This window comes from Brachyistius frenatus, unplaced genomic scaffold, assembly GCF_029030835.1.
Source record: "Brachyistius frenatus isolate BFR_SWC_R1_liver_20210118 unplaced genomic scaffold, ASM2903083v1 Contig_433, whole genome shotgun sequence".
Taxonomy (NCBI): Eukaryota; Metazoa; Chordata; class Actinopteri; family Embiotocidae; genus Brachyistius; species Brachyistius frenatus.
Window position 1 is genome coordinate 95070 of NW_027211032.1, and position 22950 is coordinate 118019.

At 41.3% G+C, this 22950-nt stretch overlaps 2 protein-coding genes across 2 annotated transcripts in view; one reads left to right on the plus strand and one right to left on the minus strand.

Moving 5' to 3' along the window:
* The window catches only part of LOC138637126 (stonustoxin subunit beta-like), a 121783-nt gene that overhangs the window by 89460 nt on the left and 9373 nt on the right, over positions 1-22950 (plus strand). The gene's annotated exons all lie outside the window — the stretch shown is intronic.
* Positions 1-22950, minus strand: part of tln1 (talin 1) — a 92638-nt gene that overhangs the window by 40317 nt on the left and 29371 nt on the right. Inside the window, exons 11-29 of the mRNA XM_069725601.1 lie at positions 22339-22494; positions 19799-19900; positions 18557-18633; positions 18145-18325; positions 17500-17613; positions 17269-17377; positions 15499-15707; positions 15311-15409; positions 13710-13877; positions 13254-13548; positions 8080-8246; positions 7851-7979; positions 7047-7160; positions 5234-5347; positions 3881-4015; positions 3389-3517; positions 2834-2936; positions 2182-2390; positions 1303-1422 (exon numbers count right to left, since the gene is read on the minus strand). Coding sequence (XP_069581702.1) covers positions 1303-1422; positions 2182-2390; positions 2834-2936; positions 3389-3517; positions 3881-4015; positions 5234-5347; positions 7047-7160; positions 7851-7979; positions 8080-8246; positions 13254-13548; positions 13710-13877; positions 15311-15409; positions 15499-15707; positions 17269-17377; positions 17500-17613; positions 18145-18325; positions 18557-18633; positions 19799-19900; positions 22339-22494 — 2730 coding nt within the window. The remainder of the gene's footprint in view (positions 1-1302; positions 1423-2181; positions 2391-2833; positions 2937-3388; positions 3518-3880; positions 4016-5233; positions 5348-7046; positions 7161-7850; positions 7980-8079; positions 8247-13253; positions 13549-13709; positions 13878-15310; positions 15410-15498; positions 15708-17268; positions 17378-17499; positions 17614-18144; positions 18326-18556; positions 18634-19798; positions 19901-22338; positions 22495-22950) is intronic.

Genomic DNA, 22950 nt, shown 5'->3' on the forward strand with positions numbered 1-22950 from the left:
CATCGACCACAGATTCCTCAAATATGTGCAGAACAAAAATGAAATGTCAAGATTATGAAGGACTTCTGCTGCCAAACGAGCTCCGTCTCAGGAATACGTCCTCCGACATTACAATTTGTACTCGGCTTTGTTTTCTTCATTTTGGTCCGATCCAAAACTAAATGTGCTCGACATGTTGTTACTACACATGCTCATTATTAGCTCCCTTCTTCTGCTCAGTCATTTGAAGGCATCACGTCTTTCTTTGACAAGCATTCAATTCCCTCCCAAGTGCGTTCGGCATTCTGCTGCAACAGTTTTACATTGTATTTGCCCAAATATTGACCATAATTATGAACAATCGCCAGCTCTGCTGTTGCTCCTTGATTAATTAAATAGCATTGTTTCTCTCGCAGAAATATGCACTACACCAGAAAACAGGAAATTCTTCCAGTATTTGACTTCCTTGCTCGAGCTCAGGTAGTTCGTAGTGATGCGTTACAGGTTCCTTGGGTTTTTCTCCATGAGAAAAGAAACCAAGTTTTCAAACTCATCAACTGATTCAGATCCACAGCCAACTAAATGTTTGATTGGATGTTATAGTGCCCTCATCAGGACAACCCCCTCCCCCCCAAAAAAAAACAAAACACTGTTTCCTTTGGTTCCAGAGCCTACAGGGTTCTTTAGGGGTTTGTGTCCCGGAAAGAGAGAAAAGATCAATGAAACCCTGAAAACAGAGATAGATGTACAGGGTTAGACGGGTTAGATGGTGTAGACAGGGTTATACAGGGTAGACGGGTTAGACAGGGTTAGACAGGGTAGACGGGTTAGACAGGGTTAGACAGGGTTAGACAGGGTTATACAGGGTTAGACAGGTTAGACAGGGTTAGACAGGGTAGACGGGTTAGATGGGGTAGACAGGGTTAGACAGGGTAGACGGGTTAGACGGGTTAGACAGGGTTATACAGGGTTAGATGGGGTAGACAGGGTTAGACAGGGTAGATGGGTTAGACAGGGTAGACGGGTTAGACAAGTTAGACAGGGTTACACAGGGTTAGACAGGGTAGACGGGTTAGATGGGGTAGACAGGGTAGATGGGTTAGACAGGGTTAGACAGGGTAGATGGGTTAGACAGGGTAGACGGGTTAGACAGGGTTAAACAGGGTAGACAAGTTAGACAGGGTTACACAGGGTTACACAGGGTTAGACAGGGTAGATGGGTTAGACAGGGTTAGACAGGGTAGATGGGTTAGACAGGGTTAGACAGGGTAGACAGGGTTAGTACATCAGTGACGTAGGGAACGTATGGAAGCAGATACTGACACAATCAGACAGGAGAGACTTGCTGGCTTCACCCATCGTACGGATCGCGTTGTCCACGTCCCTCTGACCGGGGAGGCAGTTCACACACCTGTTCAGGGCCTGAGACACGGCCTTGGCCACCTACACACACACACACACACACACACACACACACACACACACACACACACACACACACACACACACACACACACACACACACACACACACACACACACACACACACACACACACACACGGAGAGAGACGATCTTCAACACGAGTCATGAGGCGTTGTCTTATTACCAACAGTCTACTTTCCCAACAGTCGTGGTTGCCAACGGTGTGGTTGCATCATCTGCAGCATGTATTAGAACATAGTTCACCAGACATTTGGAAGACATTACGTCAATCATATATTCATTCCATGAAGTTATGAGACACCCTGGCTGTGACCTGTAAATCTGCACTGGGATTTTGGTCCGTCCTCAGCACGGTTTCATGCACTTCAGCTACTGGGCCTTTAAAATGCAAGTTGCATTATTTTATATTTGAACTCTACTTGTGTTTAATTTTATGCATTATATCTGTTTATACCACAAGGGGCGTTTCAGAAGTGCATTTTGTCTTCCTCCTTCCTGATTTAGTCGTGTTTCTACTGCAGGTAAACATTGTTAAATGCTTTCTTTTTTCTGCGTTTTGTATTTATTGTCGTCATTTCATACTTTGTGCTATTAAAAAACATGAATCCTCTTATTTATTATAGACTATGTCTGTAGCGGGAGACTCGCTTCTGGGACCGGTGGGGTGTGAAACATCCACATTAATGACTGAAAATCACAAAATGTCCCAGAAACGCCGCCAGTCTGTCCATCTGTACCTCCCCCCTCTGGCTCTGACCTGGGCCAGCCTCTGCTGACTCTCTGCGTCTCCTGGTTTGGCGATGGCCCTCTTGGTCTCTTCAATCAGGTTGGCTGATTTGTCCATGACGTCGTGGGCACAGTCCAGCATGGCGTTGCGCGGCGCCGGGTCCGCCGTGGTGGCAGCGACTCCTCTGGCGGCCGAGGCTAAGGACCTCAGAGCCTGGGCCACGTCTCGAGCTGCCATGCCTGGATTCAACAGGAGAGAGGACGAACTTCAGTGGGCGCTACAACTTTACATTTGGAGGAGAATGAATGCACTTTTCTTTTCTTTTTTTTACGATGTACGCGTTAATTGTTTTGAGTTCAACATGTAAATGAGACGTGAAATTAAAAAAAACACCATCACATTGTTAAACGGCGCTGATGATTGTGATATGTTACTGTACCCTCTTATCCTGTTGTTACTTCATCTTATTGAAGGTAAACATCACATTTACATAAAAACTGAACACTATTTAGCTGATATCTTTGTTCAGGTTCTGTTTTTAGGCCACTTTCAAAATATTAATACACATGCAGTTATTTCATTGCAAAGCTCAAACCCTTTTGAACATGTGTGGATGTGACAGATTAGTGACACTGAATTTGGTCTCATCTCTTACTGTTATGTGGGTGTTGTTTAAACCCACCTGTGTAGTTCTCGTTTCCCTGAGTGGCTTCACTCAGCAGCTGAGCGATGGCTGAGCTCACAGCCTTCGTACTGGTGCCCAGATCCTGGGAGCATTTCTCAAGCTGGACGAGGAGACACGGGAAGAAACAAACGGTTATATGCTGCTTCACTGTTGACCGTTGTGCTCTTATTGTCAACTCAGCGTAAAGTTACTTGTTTACATTTTTACCCGCAGGTGTGTGAATGTACCTGGATTTGAAACATACTTAGTGCCAAATAATATAACAAACTCTGCCTCCTCTTGCTGCTGAAATTGGATGATGGTAAATGCACGCAGGCCAAACAGTGCCAGCTGATCAAAATACAATTCTTTAATTTGTCTGTTTGTAATCTGATGAATGAAGCTTTATCTTCTGTCTGTCTGTCTGTGTGTGTCTGTGTGTGTGTGTGTGTGTGTGTGTGTGTGTGTGTGTGTGTGTGTGTGTGTGTGTGTGTGTGTGTGTGTGTGTGTGTGTGTGTGTGTGTGTGTGTGTGTGTGTGTGTGTGTGTGTGTGTGTGTGTGTGTGTGTCTCACTGTCTCTCCTGGCAAGGGTTTGAGTTTTCCCTGTTCAGCTGAAGCTTTGGCCTCCAGCATGTCCTTCTCCAGATCTCTCACCATCGATAGAGCATTTTCTATCTCCAGTGGACCGCAGGCTTCCTGGGCCTATACATACAAACACAGACCCAGAAAATAAGAAAAGTTTGTATACCGACAACATAGAGAAACTTTTCTTTATGTTGTCATACATATATATATATATATATATATATATATATATATATATATATATATATATATATATATATATATATATATATATATATATATACACACGATATACTACCTCTACCATTTGTGAGCAATGAATTCCCAGATATTACATGTACGTTTAACAGAATTTGTGGCATTCACAAACGTATTTAGAATTCTTGTTATGGTACAAACTAAATTCAAAACCAATCCAAAGCCATCATGATCTCTTAATCTGAAAGAACTGAAGAAAATAAATGAAAGAAAGCTGAGTACCTTCTGTGAGGCGGTGCGGAGCTCTGCCAGAGCACTCGTCAGGTTCTTTGCACACTGGCTGAGCTGCATTGCTGACGCCTGGTCACTGATGGTGGGAACAGTGGCTTTGGAGGCTGTAACCATCTTAGCACCAGGCTGGTGGAGCATGGGGGGTAGAAAGTTTCATTTAAACAAGCTGAAATGTAAAATAGAATATAAAGTGCAACAAAAACACAAAAAACATTGTTCCTTCAGTATTATTAGATCTGCCAGGAGTGTTTCTAAAATATTTCAAACATGTTTGTCCTGACGGTGGAACATTGGATGGAAATAGTCGGTGCTTCCTGCTGTGCTTCAGCAGCTCTGCACACAGATACTGATTTCAGATCATCAGGCATCATTTACCAGCTGTACATATTTTCACCAATAGTTCCTCTGATATTTTCTTAGATAAGAACAGAATCCATGGACAATCAAGAGCTCATTTGACTGCTAACAATTGGTTATTGCATTTGGTTTTATTATCCAGTTGTATATTATTACTGGATTGAAATGACAATGATCTTTTTATAATTCATAATATTTTTTAACATCTGGAGCATTTTTTAAAAGAAGAATATAGCAAAGGAGACCCTGAACTGTTTAGCAGGTAAAATTATATATCAGGCAATAATAGGACAACTTCTCACTTCCAAAACTCAGCTTCTGTTGACGACCTATTTTGCAGAAAAATCGGGTGAATTAAAAAAAAATTGCAAGCTCCTGCAAATATTGTGGAGATTTCTCGAATTTGCGTTAAATTATTGCAATCGCAACATCGCAATTTCCTGGAGGGACTGAATAATAGGATAGTTGCCTTGTATGCGCCTACATAAGCAGACTTTGCTTGTTACACAAACCTTAAAAGATTGAAAATATAAGGATTCCATTTTGAAAGATTATTAGTGAACATCAATGTGCTTATTTGTGTATGAACACATTCTGTGAAAGCCATTCTCTTTAAAAGGCAGCTGCAAGCACACCTATATTTTACATTGTAAAGTGAATGGGAGATGACGCTGATTGGTTTATTTTATGTTACACTCAAAACACACCTGTGATTAAGACGAAGTACAACTGCAGTGGTTGTACCATGTAACCAAGCAGCGTACTTTCACTCAAATGATCTGCTGTTAAACTAGAAAACGTTGATTTGGACCCTAAATAAAACTGCACTGTGCACTTGGCTCCTTAAAATATACTAAAATATACACTTCCGTTATGTTTTCTTGTCTTTTCACTGCATTGCTGCTGTAAAACTACCTCTACCTTTTTTTTTTTTTTAAATGTAATCTAGATGTGTTTCCACTGTTCCTGAGTGAACGTGACAATCACCTGCAAGAAGTTTTGGCTGGCGCTGATGAGAGCGAGCTGAGCGCTGGGGCTGTCGGGCTGAGACTGGCTGCCCCGGACGCCCTGGACCAGCTGAGGGATCTGCTCAGCCACCATCTTCACACACACACACACACACACACACACACACACACACACACACACACACACACACACACACACACACACACACACACACACACACACACACACACACACACACACACACACACACACACACACACACACACACACACACAGACACACATAATGAAATAGCTCTATCGATTTATCTCAATTTTGTTCCTTTTAATTACAGCTAGATTGTAATGCAAACAATGTAAAAGGATAACATTCAGTCAGTGAGAAAATACATTAAACAAATAAATGAATAATAATACTAATAAAAGAGCTGACAGTAATGTGAAAACATAAGTGCATCCCATGGAAAGTGTACAGATGAAGGTGAAATACCTGAACAAGCAGAATTCGTTTTTCAATCATTTATTCAAAACAATATGTGAATAGATGTCCAACTCTTCTGTCGAACACGTAAATACTTCCCCTAAGATGTGAGTATTTTGCCCTTCAGCAAGGCATTTTGCATAATTGTCTCATCAACATGAGATTTATGAAAATTTTTGATGTTTTTGATGAGTTTTTTTGCATTGACTGTTTTTTTCAAATGCCCCCCAACAGCATTTTTACAGGATTCAACGGGGCTTTGGTTGAGCCATTTCACAATCCTTCATCTCTATTTTTTTTTTTCAGGGGTATTTGCTGGTGTGCTTTGGATAATTATCCTACTGGAAAAGTCCACTTCTACTTCAACTTCCACCTCAGACAAATGACATCAAATTATCTTCAAACTGTCTTTTATATTGTGCAGAATTCATAGTTGAATCTGAAAACCTCTGAGGCAGCAAAGCAACTACAAAACAAAACCATTTCTAACGCCGCTTCACAGTTGCCGTGAGGTTCTTTCTCCTGAAAAGTTGCCTTTGGTTGTACCAGACATGTCTACTGTTACTGTGACAAAACAACTATCTTCATCTGTCCAGAGCACAATATTTTAAAAGTGCATTGGCAAAATGTGGTTTAATTTGATTGAATTTCATAATAAAATTAATTAAAAAAACAACAACTAAAGAACCCTAGTTTGACTCGTTACTTTTGGACCACAGAGGATTATTCCTGCCAAAGATTCCATGCAAGTCAATTTGTGCAATGTCTTACTGATTGTAATGCACACAGTTACTTGGAGATCCTGTGATTCAGGTTTGGGGTTCTGGGGAACTTTGCTTTGGATCAAGCTGATCTTGGACTGAAGATGCTGAGACAGCTTGTTCTGGACAGACAGGTTCCTTTGGCAGACTCACAGGCGTCCACAAACTTTGTTCTGAATACTGTAGATGGCTCTCCAGATCTTTGCGTGATAACACCACACCCAGGTTTAATCGGCCTTACCAAGAAGGTTCATATCATGTTGCACCTGATCTGGAGGCTCCGATTCCAGTCCTATGCTTTTAAAGGTGCAATAAATGAAGGGGTGTACTTCCTTTAACCACGTAACCAACCTATTTTTTTTTAATTATCAAAATGACTACACAAAGTCAATATTACGTGTTACTTGTTTGAGTATATTGCACTTATTAATTCATACAGTTAAAAAGAAATAAAAATACTTTAGTGTATCAATATATCACAAAAAAGCTAACAGTTTCCACGGGATGTACAATTCCACGTGACTGAAGACAAACTAGCATCTGTGCAGTGGGACGAGGTGAACAGACTGAAGACGGCACCGAGTGTTTACCTTGCAGCTCTGGACCAGCTGCTGCTGGGCCGCCTGGTTCTTATTGGACGAGGCAGCGTGCTGGGCGGCGGCGATCGTCTGAGTGGCAGCTGCTGCTGCTTGTTTGGCTGCATTCTGGCAGGAAACAGAAAAAAGACTGAAAATACTGCAATTGTAGAAGACTAGTTATAATGTGAATGGTGTCAGCAGAAAATCCCCACTGGCCACACATCTATTCTTTTTTTCACTACATAGATAGATAATAGATAGACAGACAGATGATTGGTTGGTTGGTTGGTTGGTTGGTAGGTAGGTAGGTAGGTAGGTAGGTAGGTCGGTCGGTCGGTAGCTGACCACCCTGACTCAGCTATTTCTCAGGCTTTGAAAAAGCTGCCACTGTTACTCTTTTCGTGTGGGTGTTTATAACCATTTTTTCAGGAGGAATATGAATACGTTTTAATGATTAACATGGATTTTTGTTGTTGTCGTCAAACCACTGTTCTCTATTTTAGTAATGCCTGACCTAAAAGCAGATATGTATATATTTCTGCAGTTTTGGGAGAACAAGGAAACTCTAAATGCAGCAGAATTGTTAAACAAGCTTCTCTCCAAATAAAAGTGGACCACAGCACGATATGTTTGAGCTAACTGACTGCCCTGAACAAGAAGAACTAAACACCAAGAGCTCCATTTCTGTTGGATGTGGAAACGGTTGCTCTCGTCACTGACACTCGTTTTTAAAAGCTATTTGTTAGTTGAATGGCAGAATTCAGGGTGGGCAACGTTTCTGTGAGGATCTGCTCGGTCTCCTTCTGGTTTTTCTACCTCCAGCTTGTTGATCAGGCGTTTCTTGATGGCGTTCTGGGCGGCAGCATTGGTGGCCATGCGGAGACCTTCGGCAGCTTCTCGCAGTTTCTGCTGCTGCTCCTCACTGTCGGGGTTTGCCGCTGCACCCTAGGGTGAAACTTGCACAATTATTTACATATTTCAAATAACAGACTTATTCAAATGATGAAGCCTGGTTATTGTGTCAAACAAACAAACAAAGTCTGACCTTAGCGGCCTCCACCATCTTGGCGGTGGCATCAGCCAGCAGTTTGGCGGCGGAGAGAAGCTTGCGTGAGTTCTCGAGGTCCGACTCTCCCTCAGCATCCATCTTGATGGCGTTGACCAGATCTGACGTGGCCTGGGCCAGAATGCGAGCCTGGCGGACCATCTCACCTAGTGATTACAAAAAAAAGGTGTTTTTCTTCTTGTTCCTCCAGTTGAGTTGAGTTTACTGTGCAGAATGATGTATGTGCAGATATTAAAACTGGAGAGATGTTCTCACATTCATCAGCTAGAGGGGGAAAGTTTATTTGTGCTCATAGAAAATCTTGTTTTTAACGAGGACGACCTACGAACATGATTTAGCACGTCAGCAACAGTTAGGAAGCCAATCCTGCGCCAGTTTACCTCTATTTTTTATTTGTCATTTTTATTGCTTTGGCCTGTATATGGTGCTGTAACGGAAAAATGTGCCTTTGAGGGATTAATAATGTATGTATGTATGTATGTATGTATGTATGTATGTATGTATGTATGTATGTATGTATGTATGTATGTATGTATGTATGTATGTATCTATCTATGTATCTATCTATCTATCTATCTATCTATCTATCTATCTATCTATCTATCTATCTATCTATCTATCTATCTATCTATCTATCTATCTATCTATCTATCTATCTATCTATCTATCTATCTATCTATCGAATGTACACAACTATGATGCGTAAACTTGTGCCCATACACTGAGAATGGACTTCATAGTGAAGTAAGAAGCGTCACATGTCTTGAAGTTAAACCTTAGATACAAAATACATTTCTTTATTATTCTTTATTCATAGATTCTGGAAGATATATAGATAGAAAAACGTGTTATTTCGAAGTAGATTATTTTACATCTTAAAATGTATCTGGAGGGACTTCCACCAATGGGATATCTATCTGTTAGATATCACTCATCTGTAGAGGGTCAAAAATGCAAAAGATTTATAGTCTTTGAAGATTATTATTAGCCCAAACCAATTTTAGGGCAGTCTCCCTTTAAAATAATGAATCTACAAATATTGGAGTGATGGACATCATTGGAAATGGAAATCATTGGCATTGTTTTGAAGCCCAGCTGTTGAACAGTTGTGTTGTATGTTGCATATGATGTACAGTGGAGGAAATCATTATTTGATCTCTTGCTGATTTTGTAAGTTTGCCCACTGACAAAGAAATGAACGGTCTATAATTGTAGTGTTTATTATAACAGAGACAGAATATAAAAAAAACAATCCAGAAAATCACCATATAAAAGTTATAAATTGATTTGCATTTGATTGTGTGAAATAAGTATTTGATCTCCGACCAACCAGCAAGAATTCCTACAGACAGTTAGATTCGTCCTCTCGCTTCAAGAAAGTACTCCGAATCGCAACTCATTACCTGTATAAAAGACACCCGTCTCAACTCATTACCTGTATAAAAGACACCCGTCTCAACTCCTTACCTCTATAAAAGACACCCGTCTCAACTCCTTACCTCTATAAAAGACACCCGTCTCAACTCATTACCTGTATAAAAGACACCCGTCTCAACTCATTACCTGTATAAAAGACACCCGTCTCAACTCATTACCTCTATAAAAGACACCCGTCTCAACTCCTTACCTCTATAAAAGACACCCGTCTCAACTCATTACCTGTATAAAAGACACCCGTCTCAACTCCTTACCTGTATAAAAGACACCCGTCTCAACTCCTTACCTCTATAAAACACACCCGTCTCAACTCCTTACCTCTATAAAAGACACCCGTCTCAACTCCTTACCTGTATAAAAGACACCCGTCTCAACTCATTACCTGTATAAAAGACACCCGTCTCAACTCATTACCTGTATAAAAGACACCCGTCTCAACTCATTACCTGTATAAAAGACACCCGTCTCAACTCATTACCTGTATAAAAGACACCCGTCTCAACTCCTTCCCTGTATAAAAGACTTGCACAAAAGACACCCGTCTCAACTCCTTCCCTGTATAAAAGACTTGCACAAAAGACACCCGTCTCAACTCGTCACCTGTATAAAAGACACCCGTCTCAACTCGTCACCTGTATAAAAGACACCCGTCTCAACTCGTCAACTGTATAAAAGACACCTGTCTCAACTCCTTACCTGTATAAAAGACACCCGTATAAAAGACACCTGTCTCAACTCATTACCTGTATAAAAGACACCTGTCTCAACTCCTCACCTGTATAAAAGACACCAGTCTCAACTCCTCACCTGTATAAAAGACACCTGTCTCAACTCATTACCTGTATAAAAGACACCTGTCTCAACTCCTCACCTGTATAAAAGACACCAGTCTCAACTCCTCACCTGTATAAAAGACACCTGTCTCAACTCATTACCTGTATAAAAGACACCTGTCTCAACTTGTTACTTGTATAAAAGACACCCGTCTCAACTCCTTACCCGTATAAAAGACACCCGTCTCAACTCCCTACCCATATAAAAGACACCCGTCTCAACTCCTCACCTGTATAAAAGACACCTGTCTCAACTCATTACCTGTATAAAAGACACCTGTCTCAACTTGTTACCTGTATAAAAGACACCCGTCTCAACTCCTTACCCGTATAAAAGACACCCGTCTCAACTCCCTACCCATATAAAAGACACCCGTCTCAACTCCTTACCTCTATAAAAGACACCCGTCTCAACTCCTTCCCTGTATAAAAGATGTGTACAAAAGACACCCGTCTCAACTCGTCACCTGTATAAAAGACACCCGTCTCAACTCGTCACCTGTATAAAAGACCTGTCTCAACTCATTACCTGTATAAAAGACACCTGTCTCAACTCCTCACCTGTATAAAAGACACCTGTCTCAACTCATTACCTGTATAAAAGACACCTGTCTCAACTCCTCACCTGTATAAAAGACACCTGTCTCAACTCATTACCTGTATAAAAGACACCAGTCTCAACTCCTCACCTGTATAAAAGACACCTGTCTCAACTCCTCACCTGTATAAAAGACACCTGTCTCAACTCATTACCTGTATAAAAGACACCTGTCTCAACTCATTACCTGTATAAAAGACACCAGTCTCAACTCATTACCTGTATAAAAGACACCTGTCTCAACTCATTACCTGTATAAAAGACACCTGTCTCAACTCCTTACCTGTATAAAAGGCACTCGTATAAAAGACACTTGTCTCAACTCATTTTTATCTGTATAAAAGACACCTGTCTCAACTCCTCACCTGTATAAAAGACACTTGTCTCAACTCCTTACCTGTATAAAAGACACCTGTATAAAAGACACCTGTCTCAACTTGTTACCTGTATAAAAGACACCCGTCTCAACTCCTTACCCGTATAAAAGACACCCGTCTCAACTCCTTACCCGTATAAAAGACACCCGTCTCAACTCCCTACCCATATAAAAGACACCCGTTTCAACTCCTTACCTCTATAAAAGACACCCGTCTCAACTCCTTCCCTGTATAAAAGACGTGTACAAAAGACACCCGTCTCAACTCGTCACCTGTATAAAAGACACCCGTCTCAACTCCTTACCTGTATAAAAGACACCCGTCTCAACACGTTACCTGTATAAAAGACACCCGTCTCAACTCCTTACCTGTATAAAAGACACCCGTCTCAACACGTTACCTGTATAAAAGACACCCGTCTCAACTCCTTACCTGTATAAAAGACACCCGTGTCAACACATTACCTGTGTAAAAGACACCTGTCTCAACTCGTTACCTGTATAAAAGACACCTGTCCAGAGAATCAATCAATCAGATTCCAACCTGTCCACCATGGAGACCAAACAGCTGTCTCAGGACGTCAGGGATAGATCGTAGACCTGCACGAGGCTGGAATGGACTACAAGACCATCGGCCAGCAGCTCGGTCAGAAGGAGACAACTGTTGGTGAGATTATTGGGAAATGGAAGAAACACTAAATGACATGGATCTCTTCGGTCTGGATGTCCTCGGTCTGGATGTCCTCGGTCTGCATCTCCTCGGTCTGGATCTCCTCGGTCTGGATCTCCTCGGTCTGCATCTCCTCGGTCTGGGGCTCCACGGAGATCTGGTCTGGTGGGGTATCGATGATCATGAGGAAGGTGAGGGATCAGCCCAGAACTACACGGAGGAACTTGTTCATGATCTCCAGACAGCTGGGACCACAGTCACCATGGAAACCATCGGTAACACACGACGCCGTCATGGATTAAAATCCTGCAGCGCTGCGAGGTCCCCCGGCTCAAGAAGACACATGGACAGACCCGTCTGAAGTTTACCAACGAACACCTGAAGGATTCAGAGAAGGCTTGGAGGAGGTGATGTGGTCAGAGGAGACCAACATCCAGCTCTTTGACATCAACTGGACTCGCCGTGTTTGGAGGAAGAGAAACGCTGACTAGAACCGCGAGAATACCGTCCCCATTGTCCCCACTGTCCCACCGTCCAACATGGAGGTGGAGACATTCTGCTTTGGGGGTGTCTCTCTGCTGAGGGGACAGGACAACTTCACCGCATCAAGGGGAGGAAGGACAGGGCCACGTACCGGGACATCTTGGGGGACGACCTCCTTCCCTCAGCCGGGACACTGAAGACGGGTCGTGGACGGGTCTTCAGCACCACAATGACCCAAAACATACGGCGAGGCAACAAAGGAGCGGCTCAAGAAGAAGCACATGAAGGTCACGGAGAGGTCGAGCCGGTCTCCGGACCTTCATCCCAGAGAACATCTGTGGAGGGAGCTGAAGCTTCCTGTTGCCGAGCAACAGCCTGGAAACCTGAAGGATTTGGAGGATCTGCAAAAAGGAGTGAACAACATCCCTCCTGAGATGTTCAAACCTGGAGACCAACTACCAGAAACGTCTGACCTCTGACCTTGCCAACAACGCTTTCTGCACCAAGTACTGAGTCATGTTCTGCTACGGGATCAAATACTTATTTCACACAATCAGATGCAAATCAATTTATAACTTTTATATGATATGATTTTCTAGATTGTTTTGATATTCTGTCTCTCACTGTTAAAATAAACTTCCATTACAATTATAGACCGTACATTTCTTTCTCAGTGGGCAAACTTAAACAATCGGCAAGAGATCAAATAATTAGTTCCTCCACTGTATGAAGGTCCTGAGGTCCGGATTCTCTTACCAGCGTCTCCCATCGAGCTAAAGATGTTCTCGGTGACATCCAGGATGCGGTCAGTGGCTTCTCCGTGCCGTCCGATGGGATGGCCTCCACTGGCGTACTGTTTGATGTGTTGAAGCAGTTCATTGAGTGCCTGACTGACACCTGTGGCGGCCACGCCCACTTGTTTCAAAAGGCCCTCGTCATTGGTGGCCCCCTGGGACGCCTCCACGCAGCCCTCTACCGACTTGGCCACCAGCTTGCCGGCCTCGATCAGCTGCTCCTGGCACACCGGGGAGCTGATGGTTGGTGCCACCACCTGGACAAGCAATAATAGAAAAGAAAGAAGAAGAAAAAGAAGAACAGGAACATCAAAATTCTGATCATCTACAACAAAATTGTTCTCCTCACGCTTTTGAATAGTGAACGCCACAGTCTTGGTCAAGCTGTCAGTAGATATGTCACAGGTAGCGTCCTCACCCTGGTGCAGGCGACCAGCTGAGACGTGGAAAGAGCACACTGAGTAGCTGCTGCAATGACCCGGTTCTGCTGTGCCGAGTCCTCCGTCTTCTGGGCAACGTTCTTCGCTTTGAGCACCAAAGCGGCCGCAGCGTTAGCCACAGCTTTAGCCAGATGCATTAGCATGTCCTGCCGACAGCAAACAACACAACAGTTGAGGAAGGACAGTTATTAATGATGATGTATTGTACATATTTGAAAGCTTAGAACTTTGTAAATGAAGTCCGACTCCGTGCTTCGACTCAGGAGGCAGACAGCCTCTTTACTTTAAAGGGCTACTTTTGTCCAGTTTGTTCTGGTTTCACATTTCCAATTTTGCGAGCGTACTTGTAAACCTTGCATGACGTGCCCACGGAACAATGAAGGCATATGAGCCGAATCATTGTGGTTCTGATGTTCAGGGTCTTATTTACTGGTATATTTTCGTGACGTAGCCGACGTGTTTGTTTGCGGGGAAGTGAGATCCGACCTGCGGGCGGTCACCCAGGACGCATGTTGACGCGAGGTGGAAACACTCGGCCTGACCGCTGGCTACAAGGGATCCGATCAGGGTCCGGATTGAAATACCAAATGGAAACACTAAGTTTTCAGTTTCTGCATTTTTTTTAAGTGTATTTTAAGATGAGTTTTGATTTCTTTATCGGACCAAATTACAGTTAAATATTCGCCTCCTTTCCACATTGTGCTACTGTGGCTCTTTTTCACTTCTTTTCCTTTTTTTAATTTTCCTTTTTCTATTTTCAATTAGTGATGATAAGCTACTTCAATTTCCTGTATCTGGTCGGAAAATCTGAAACCATCCAGAAAGTGTTTCCACACTGCAACACCACTGAGATAACCTCTTAGGAAGACATTTTGCACCTTTCATTCACGCCAACTTTCACTTCTGCTATTTTGTGTCAGACTGTTAAATTAAACCGTTGAATGTAGCTTTAAAGAGAGGTTTGAATCTTTTAGGTCTAACTTAACTACTAGTCTTGTCATAATATGCTTTAATTACTCCTCCTGCCCTAATTATTGATGTGACTGATTAGAATGACAGACTGTTAGTTTTGCGTGTCTTTTAAGGCAAATATAATAATATACATATACACCTGAGTTGATGATAATGTTGGTTTTGTATCAATGTGAGAATAAAGGATAATAAATTTGAAGGTAGGAAGATGATTTTGATAGGTCAATTTGACTTAACCCTTGTGATATCAAATGCAGCATCTCAAGAGCCATTTTAAATGAATTATGCTTAAATATATAAATGAGGCATTAATGTTTAATAGTAAACAGGATCAAGATGATCTAATTCATTTGAAGCATGTTTTTAAATGTATTGTTTTTAGTGTAATTGCAAAAACCTTAAAAAGATCCATCTTCCCCGTTATTAGTAGAAAATTCTAGATAGGTTAAACCTTGAAGTTGTATTCTGTTGCTCATAAAGGGCTTCAAAGCAACAACTAAAAATCAAAGCTAATATATTGTACTTTCCTTAACGACATTTTACAAGTGTTTCTTTGTAATGCAACAAGAAGTAGAAATATTGTAATATTAAGTTGGGATGGACACACCTGGAACTGTGGATCGGTGTCGGTCTCTCCGATGTAGGACAGCAGCTCTCCGCTGGCCTGACCAACGTTTCCTGCAGCTTGCAGCATGTTTTGACGAGGCTGGAACAGAAAGGTATTAATGCAAGCGGCAGGTATTACGTGTATAGAAAAACCACGACGTCTTCCTTTTCCCTCTGGCTGGTTAGTACCTCGGTGTTTGCAGGTTGGGCGGTCTTTAACATGTCAGAGACGGCGCCGGCCAGGTTCTTGGCAGCACCCAGCAGCTGCTGCCCATTTGCTCCTTCATCCTCCATGAGCGCCGCCAGGAGTTTAACGCCCTTCGACATCTCCGTCAGGTTGGAGGAGATGGTGGTGACGGCGCAGCCCACCGCTGTGTAGTCCGTCTCTGCTGGATCACCTGACGACAGATATGTCAGATAGAAGTTAAAGACTCCGAGCCAGGTTCATTCACACCTTTCTCCGTCTGGTTCGGCCTCTCCCTTTATCCATTGCCCTTCGCTTCATTCCCTCAATCCAATCATTGCGTGCGATTAATCCTTCTATTGTGCAGAACCGCACCTCCATCGTGGTCAATAAAGTACATTTGTTACATGGACCATTATTGTGAAAAGCAGGAAGAACAACTAAACAACATACACTGAGCTGGTGTCGGTTTAAATGTACAGCAGGTTATTAGCAGCTGATATGGAGTCTTTCATTAACTGGGTTGAGAGAACAGCAATTCACGTTGGACAACTAGGGATCATTTTTTAATTTTATTTTTTTATTTAATATAGCCTATTTTTTTTAATTTTATTTTGATCACAGTTTAAATAAACATGTGACTTCTCACGTGACGTGGCTTCGACTTAAAAATGAACATTTAGACCACTTTGTAGCAAATATTGAGCTATACTGAGCAATATATTATATTATATCATGTATACATGATATAATATAATATATATGTATATATATATTTTTATTTTATTTTTAATATATATATTATATATATAAGTATTATATAATATATATATTATATTAGATATAATTATATAATAATAATATTATATATATTATATAATATATATACATATGCACACACACACACACACACACACACACACACACACACACACACACACACACACACACACACACACACACACACACACATACATACATATATCGTGCAGTGCCATTCAGCCCAAAATAAATTGAGATATGACTTTGGGTCCACATCTCTCAGTCCTAACACAATCTTCAACAGAGTACATGTTTACTCCAAATCAAACATTCCAGCCAGAGACCCCACCATGGCTTCCCTTAAAAAGATTATTATTCATATCAACCCCCACACTTCTGGAAAAACACCTGACCGACGCACAGCCCTCTTCAACATCTCTGCCCAGCTGGCTTTGGCTCATCCTATTTCCTTTCTACTTCCATCCCGTCTCGTATATAACTGTATAATACTACTATTACATGTGACTACTAGTATATATTACTCTTACTAATAATCCCACTTTGTTGAAATGTGTTTTTTTGGCATATGGCATATTCTGAGCATATATTTTTCATCAAACAATTTCTCAGTTTCATCATTCAATATCTTGTCTTTGTTCTGATTTTCAATAAACGTGTTTATACGATTTGCAAATCATCGCATTGTGTTTTTTTCTTATTATTTTACACGACGTACCCACTTTTTTGGAAACAGAGTTGTAAAATAAATTAGACGATAAATAAACAAAAGTCCCGAGTTAAAGCCAAATGTCACAAAAATCAATCTAACTCAATAGGATACATCATCACATTTTACTGATAAGGTTCCCGCTGTAGACAGGTGTTCTGTGAGGTAATAATGAGAAACTGGTAAAAAAAAAAAAAAAAAAAAAAAAAATTGGGATTTTAAATGATTTTGTCATCATTAATTGTACAGGGTTTCACCAATATAATGGATATAAAAATATTTCTACCTGCAGTTAGGTTGACCATTGATGCGGTGCCGGCCGTGATGGCATCCACCTGAGAATGGATCTCATGCTTGGACTCATCCATCTTGTTTTTGCGCCAGGCTTGGGATGCCTTCAACAAAAAAAAAACTAATAAATTCCCACAGTTACAAATATTAAAAAGTCAACTGTTCAGTTCTCGTTTCATGTCAGCACTGAAAAACAACGATGTCCACAGACGGAGTGAAATCTCACCGCGTCGGTTCCCAGCGGGGGAAGTGTGTCGAAGTCGTCCAGAGCCGCCTGGGCAGCCTGGACCGCATGCATGCTGGAGTTGATGGTTCCAGTCAGCGCTTGCTGTGCTGACGTCTGTGGACACACAAATGAAGCCAACTTCATTGATATAAATTATCTTTGTCTTTGTTTAATAGCCTGTCAAAGGGTAAGTCAGGATTTTTGATTTTACGATTATAATTTTTTTAAGGTTCTAAATTTGGAATATTTCCTCCCCTCAGAAATCTGATTTTATTCTGAAACATATTCATTCTCGTCCGTTTGGACTCCACTCTCCTCTCGGGATCCCCTGGAGCGAGCTTAAAGGCCGTTGCGGGGAACAGGTACTTCCGAGCTTTTATGCTTTCCCTATTGCCACTGTGTCCCTAATTGGACTAACCTGTTGGGATGGTGAATGTGACTCAATGAAAAATACATCCACTATGATTCTGTCTTGTAAAACAAAACAAACCATGAAAAAGTCCAAGCACTTCCAGATCCATCATAGGTTTCTTTGTATAATTGTCTTTTTTTTTTTTTTGTATCTGCGTTTTACAGAACAGGCAGTAAAATGAAGATCGCCGTATACATTCTAGTTTCATTGCTTTGTGATATTTCCTGTTTTACCAGCGGGGGCATGTGTCCTCTGTGCATCTGTCCACTGGTGATGTGCTGCTTGGCCTGAGGCATGGAACCCATCTGAAAGCTCTCCGGTCCTCCAGCTCCTGAGCGCATGATGGCCGGCAGGGCCACCGAGCCCGTCTCCACCCGGCCCACCTTGTTGAACTGCTGCTGAAGCACCGTGGACCTGTGACACAAGAAATACAATGAAGGTAGAGAGAGATTTATAAATGCTCAACATATGGTTTCCTCAGGGAATCAATCACTCACTGACCCTGACCGCTGAGCACACGGCAGCATTTGTTTTACCAACTGCTCACTGCTTTCTGGAGCAGGAAGATACTGTTTGAACAAAGTGATTCAAGCCTGAAACTAAGCAAAAACACTACTTAGCAGCGATAAATACACACAAGCTTACTTTTTGGGTGACACAGAGTCTTCCAGCATGGTTGACTCTTCATCTCCCTCCAGGCCAAAGTGGTCTTTGCTTTTTTTCTGTCAAAAAGGCAGAAGTACGTTGACACACTCGACTACATGAAAAGCAAAATTTAAACAAACAAATCTGCTGCTATTATAATACGTGGTGTGTGCATGTGCGTGTGTCTAGGTACCTATATAAATGAACTTGTCAAAGAATCTAAATGCATATTTACTTTTCTCAAGTTCTTCCTGTTTGTAATTTGTTACATAGAAAGAAGAAAAAAACAACTCGAACCTGATCACTTATTGGATGTTTAATGCAGATTAAGTCACAACATAGTTATTCTCACATATTTCTTCTGTTTCAATTTGTCATCAATAGTTGTAAATATGATCATAAGGCATTAATATGTTAACCCTTTGCCCTTTGAACCCCGGGCTATTTTCAAGGGTCATCTCACAACCTTCACTTTTTAGCTCATATCTTGGTCATTGTTTGGCGCTCAAGGTTTCCTCATTAAGAAAGGTCACGTAGAAAAAAGGGAAAAGGAAAAGTCAACTTTGGTGAAGTGTGTCCAAACATTTGGTCCTGTAGACACCTTCTTTTTGTTCCTGCTATTCACATTGACAACATCCAGCAGCTCTTAAACACAGTGGATGAACTATTCTCCTGAAATAAAGAATTCACCTTCTGTCACCTGCAGCAGAAGAAGGATATCTGAAGGAGCATCCATTATTGAAAAATTTAAGTTTATCCTAAAAAAAGAAACATTGCAGTTGTGATGTATAATGTTGGTTGTATTTCAATTCGATAGAAGGGTACCAAATTATGGGATGGCCTCTCCCATCTGACAAAAAGCTGTTCCTCTATTAAATGCTTGTAAAGGTGCTTAAAAAAACATTTAACTTCTGTTTCATAACTGCAACATACATATAAACACTGTCATCCATCAATATACTCATCTTTTTGCTTTTATATTGACTTTATTGCTTTTGTTGTGATTGTTGTAGCCTATATTCTCTTGTTATTTGTTTCCATTATTTTTATGTAGTGATATTATTATGTAAACTTTGTATTTTCTATGACTGTACATTTTTTACATTTTCACCTGGAGACTTCCAGTAAGGCCACTGGTTTTTTTTGCCTCTTCATGCACGGCACAGAATTTTTTTGATTTGGTAAAATCTTGTGTGTTTTTAATTTGTGCAAAATAAATCAAGTCAAAATATTAGCGCTGACCTTCTTGAGGATGATGTCGATGTAGCCAGCGATAAGTTGAGCGATTTGCTCTCCCTCGGTGGTCTGCACAGAGTAGTAACCATCCTGGTAGTCGCCAAAGTCCTGAAAGCACAACAAGTTCTTAGCTGGACGTGAAGGAGAACACGTATTTGGACAAGCATCGAGAAAAACCTATAGTTTGGATATTTTTACAGCAGATCTTTAAAAGCAGTTTTTACAGCTTCTGCTCACAGAAGCACAAAATCAGCAACACTTTATTCATTGTCTACATTTATTGATATTTTGTTTGTAAATGAATCGTGAAATATTCCAGGCTGTGAGCTGATCCTCGTTCCTCCGAACAGAAACAGATTTCTATATACAGTGAACCCTCGTTTATCGCGGGGGTTACGTTCCAAATAGAGACCGTGATAGGTGAAATCCGTGAAGTAGGAACCTTTATTTTTTTTACAATTATTATACAATGAAATACTCCATAATACATTGAAACCAAAGAACAAAACCTTTTTACAAGCCCAAGCATTTGTTTAACAAATAAAAGTACTGTATAAATGTGTTTTTTTTAACAAATAACTACTGTACTGTAAAATAATAATTTGAATCATCAATACGAACTGAAGGCTTCAAATTGCTGAGATCGGCACCGCCCCACTGCGACCCGAGTCATTGGATTAGAACGGGAGGAAATGAAACATGATTATGAAAACAAATACAAAGTACAAAGTACAGTCGGACAAATAGTGACTCGTGTATTTCACTGCTCTTCTGACTGAGCCGCTGCATCCTGACTCCGCTCTGCAGCGGTTCTTTCTTCTAAAGCCGGCGGTGCAGGTGTGGTTTTTCAAGAGAAGAACATAGTTATCGGTAGTTGTTGTCGCTCTTTTTTCTTCTGGGCAAAAAGATTCTTATAAACCGACATGCCACCATCGATTATTTTTAATTTGGCAAGCTGTTTTACGTACGTGTACATATTAAACCGCAACGTTATTGACAAACAGGTAGAGAAGAAGCGGAGAGACTGTTTAGCCAATCAGAATGCAGAACACAATGCACGATGCAAATCCGTGAAGTAGCGAGACCGCGAAAAGTGAACCGCGTTATAGCGAGGGTTCACTGTATTCAGAACTAAAAGGTTGTTTTGTTCAGTGGACTTCAGGGTCGTTAGGTGGTCTTTGCTGTTTTTCTTAGATGTCTGCTGTCTGTGTCAAACCAATTTCCATTTGTTAACATTTTTGATTTGTGATGCTAAAACTTTTTTCAAATTTGATAAATCAACATTTTCAAATATGTTGTTGATTTCTCATATAGCTGATACGGCCGTTCTCACGGAGGGGATACGAGGGTGAAGAGAAGATGGTCAAATTGAGATTGAATTGAATTGAAATGGATGTCAGGTTACTTTCTAGTAGTCGTCTTTGTTATTCTGTGTTAAATCTTTCAGTTTACTGGGTTCTGTTAGGTTGAGTCTTATTATCTTTTTGATATAGTGCCATTTGACTATGGTTGGAGAAGGGTGTGACTGTGAGAGCTCTCTGAAAGAACGGGTCTTTGTCTGTATTCCTGGAATTTTCGGAGCCGTGTATGTAGTGACTGTTGTATCATCATTATTCTTATTTCTATTATTATTATTCTGCCTATGTGTGCTTTTGCTGTTGCTCTGTGTGAATGAGAGTTGCGGCAGGTGTGAGTTTGTCTGTAAATAGACTGTACAGGCTCAAAGCTGATTGGGCAGCGGGCGGATGACGCAGGCTGTTTGAGGATCAAAGATGGCGCTGCTCGATGTAGGAGGAGTTCCCCGACCTCCCTCAGACACCAAGCCGCCCCACGCTGCACACAGTTCTCATCACGTTAGTTCATTGTGGAGCTTGTAGGGGTGAGCTGACGATTCTGTTCGTTCGGAAGGTTAGACTTTATTTCTTTTCATTGATCGGGGTTATGTTAGTAAAGATTATGGTTATGAGAAAGTATTGTTTTGTTTGCTGTTTTGGCCTTAGCTCACCCTGAAGTCATTTTAAGTTCAACTCCACTTCCCTTCTGTACATATTGTAAATAAATTGTCAATCATTGAAACCAAATTCATTGGTTCCTGTAGCTGCTTGGGACGTGGGGAAGACAGGTCATCTATATTTGATGTTGTCATGAAAGAGTCTGCGATGTCCAGATGTCAGCATTCAACGTGGCTGCAGTAGTTTATGCTCCTTTATGTTGACCGTTTTCTCCAAGTTGTTCCTGTTTCAAGTTAACACCTTGAGAGTCTTCGAGACCTTTTTGGGGGTTTCAAAAAATGGTATTTGCTGTATGGGGGCTCGGGACCTGCATGACCACCACTTATGGGCTGTTCAGTTTACAACAGGGATCACATGCAATCCCAGCTAAAACAACAAACGTGAGTGAAGGAAACTCATTTCAGCTGCTCAAATCCACGATGTCGTTCATTTTACACGACACAAACTTTGGTTGGTGTTAAAAGAGGGTTTGTAAAGTGAGAATTGAGCAGCAGAGGGTGGACTGCTGTGCACGTTCCTTCCCTGAGGACTCACCAGGGTGAAGCTCTTGGGCGAGGCGGCCCAGCGTTTGATGTTGGTCAGATTCCACTCCTGGATCACCTCCTTGGTTTTCTCGTCGACCCTCATTACGCTCTCCTTGGTGATACCCAGCAGACGAGGCACCAGTTTGTTTTTACCCTTCATTTTCTCCTGCAGGGAGTGAAATGAAACACAATGTCCTTATTTTTCAAACAGAAAACATTTTTCCTGCATGTCCACAATGCACACAATGAAAACTTCAAAGTTCTGACATGAAACTTGATTGAAGTAGTTTTGTATTTGTTTTAGAATGTCAGATTTATTTTTAACCTGTTCATTTCTACATTAGCATGCTGTTGGTAATTGAAATATGTTTTGATACAGAGGTTTTGCACCTTCCCAATTATATTTACAGTCCAACCAACACCATCATTCTTCGTATGAATATTTTAAGTCTTTCAGATATGTAGAGGATGACAGATGTGATCCCTTTACCCAGCTCTTTTCAAGTTTAAGTAACATTTATTTAATATATGTCTCCACAACAAACTTCCTTTCATAGAACAAGTTATTACGTCGAGAGAAAAGCCTGACAGAGTGATTCTTGTTCAGCCATTTTAGATCTAG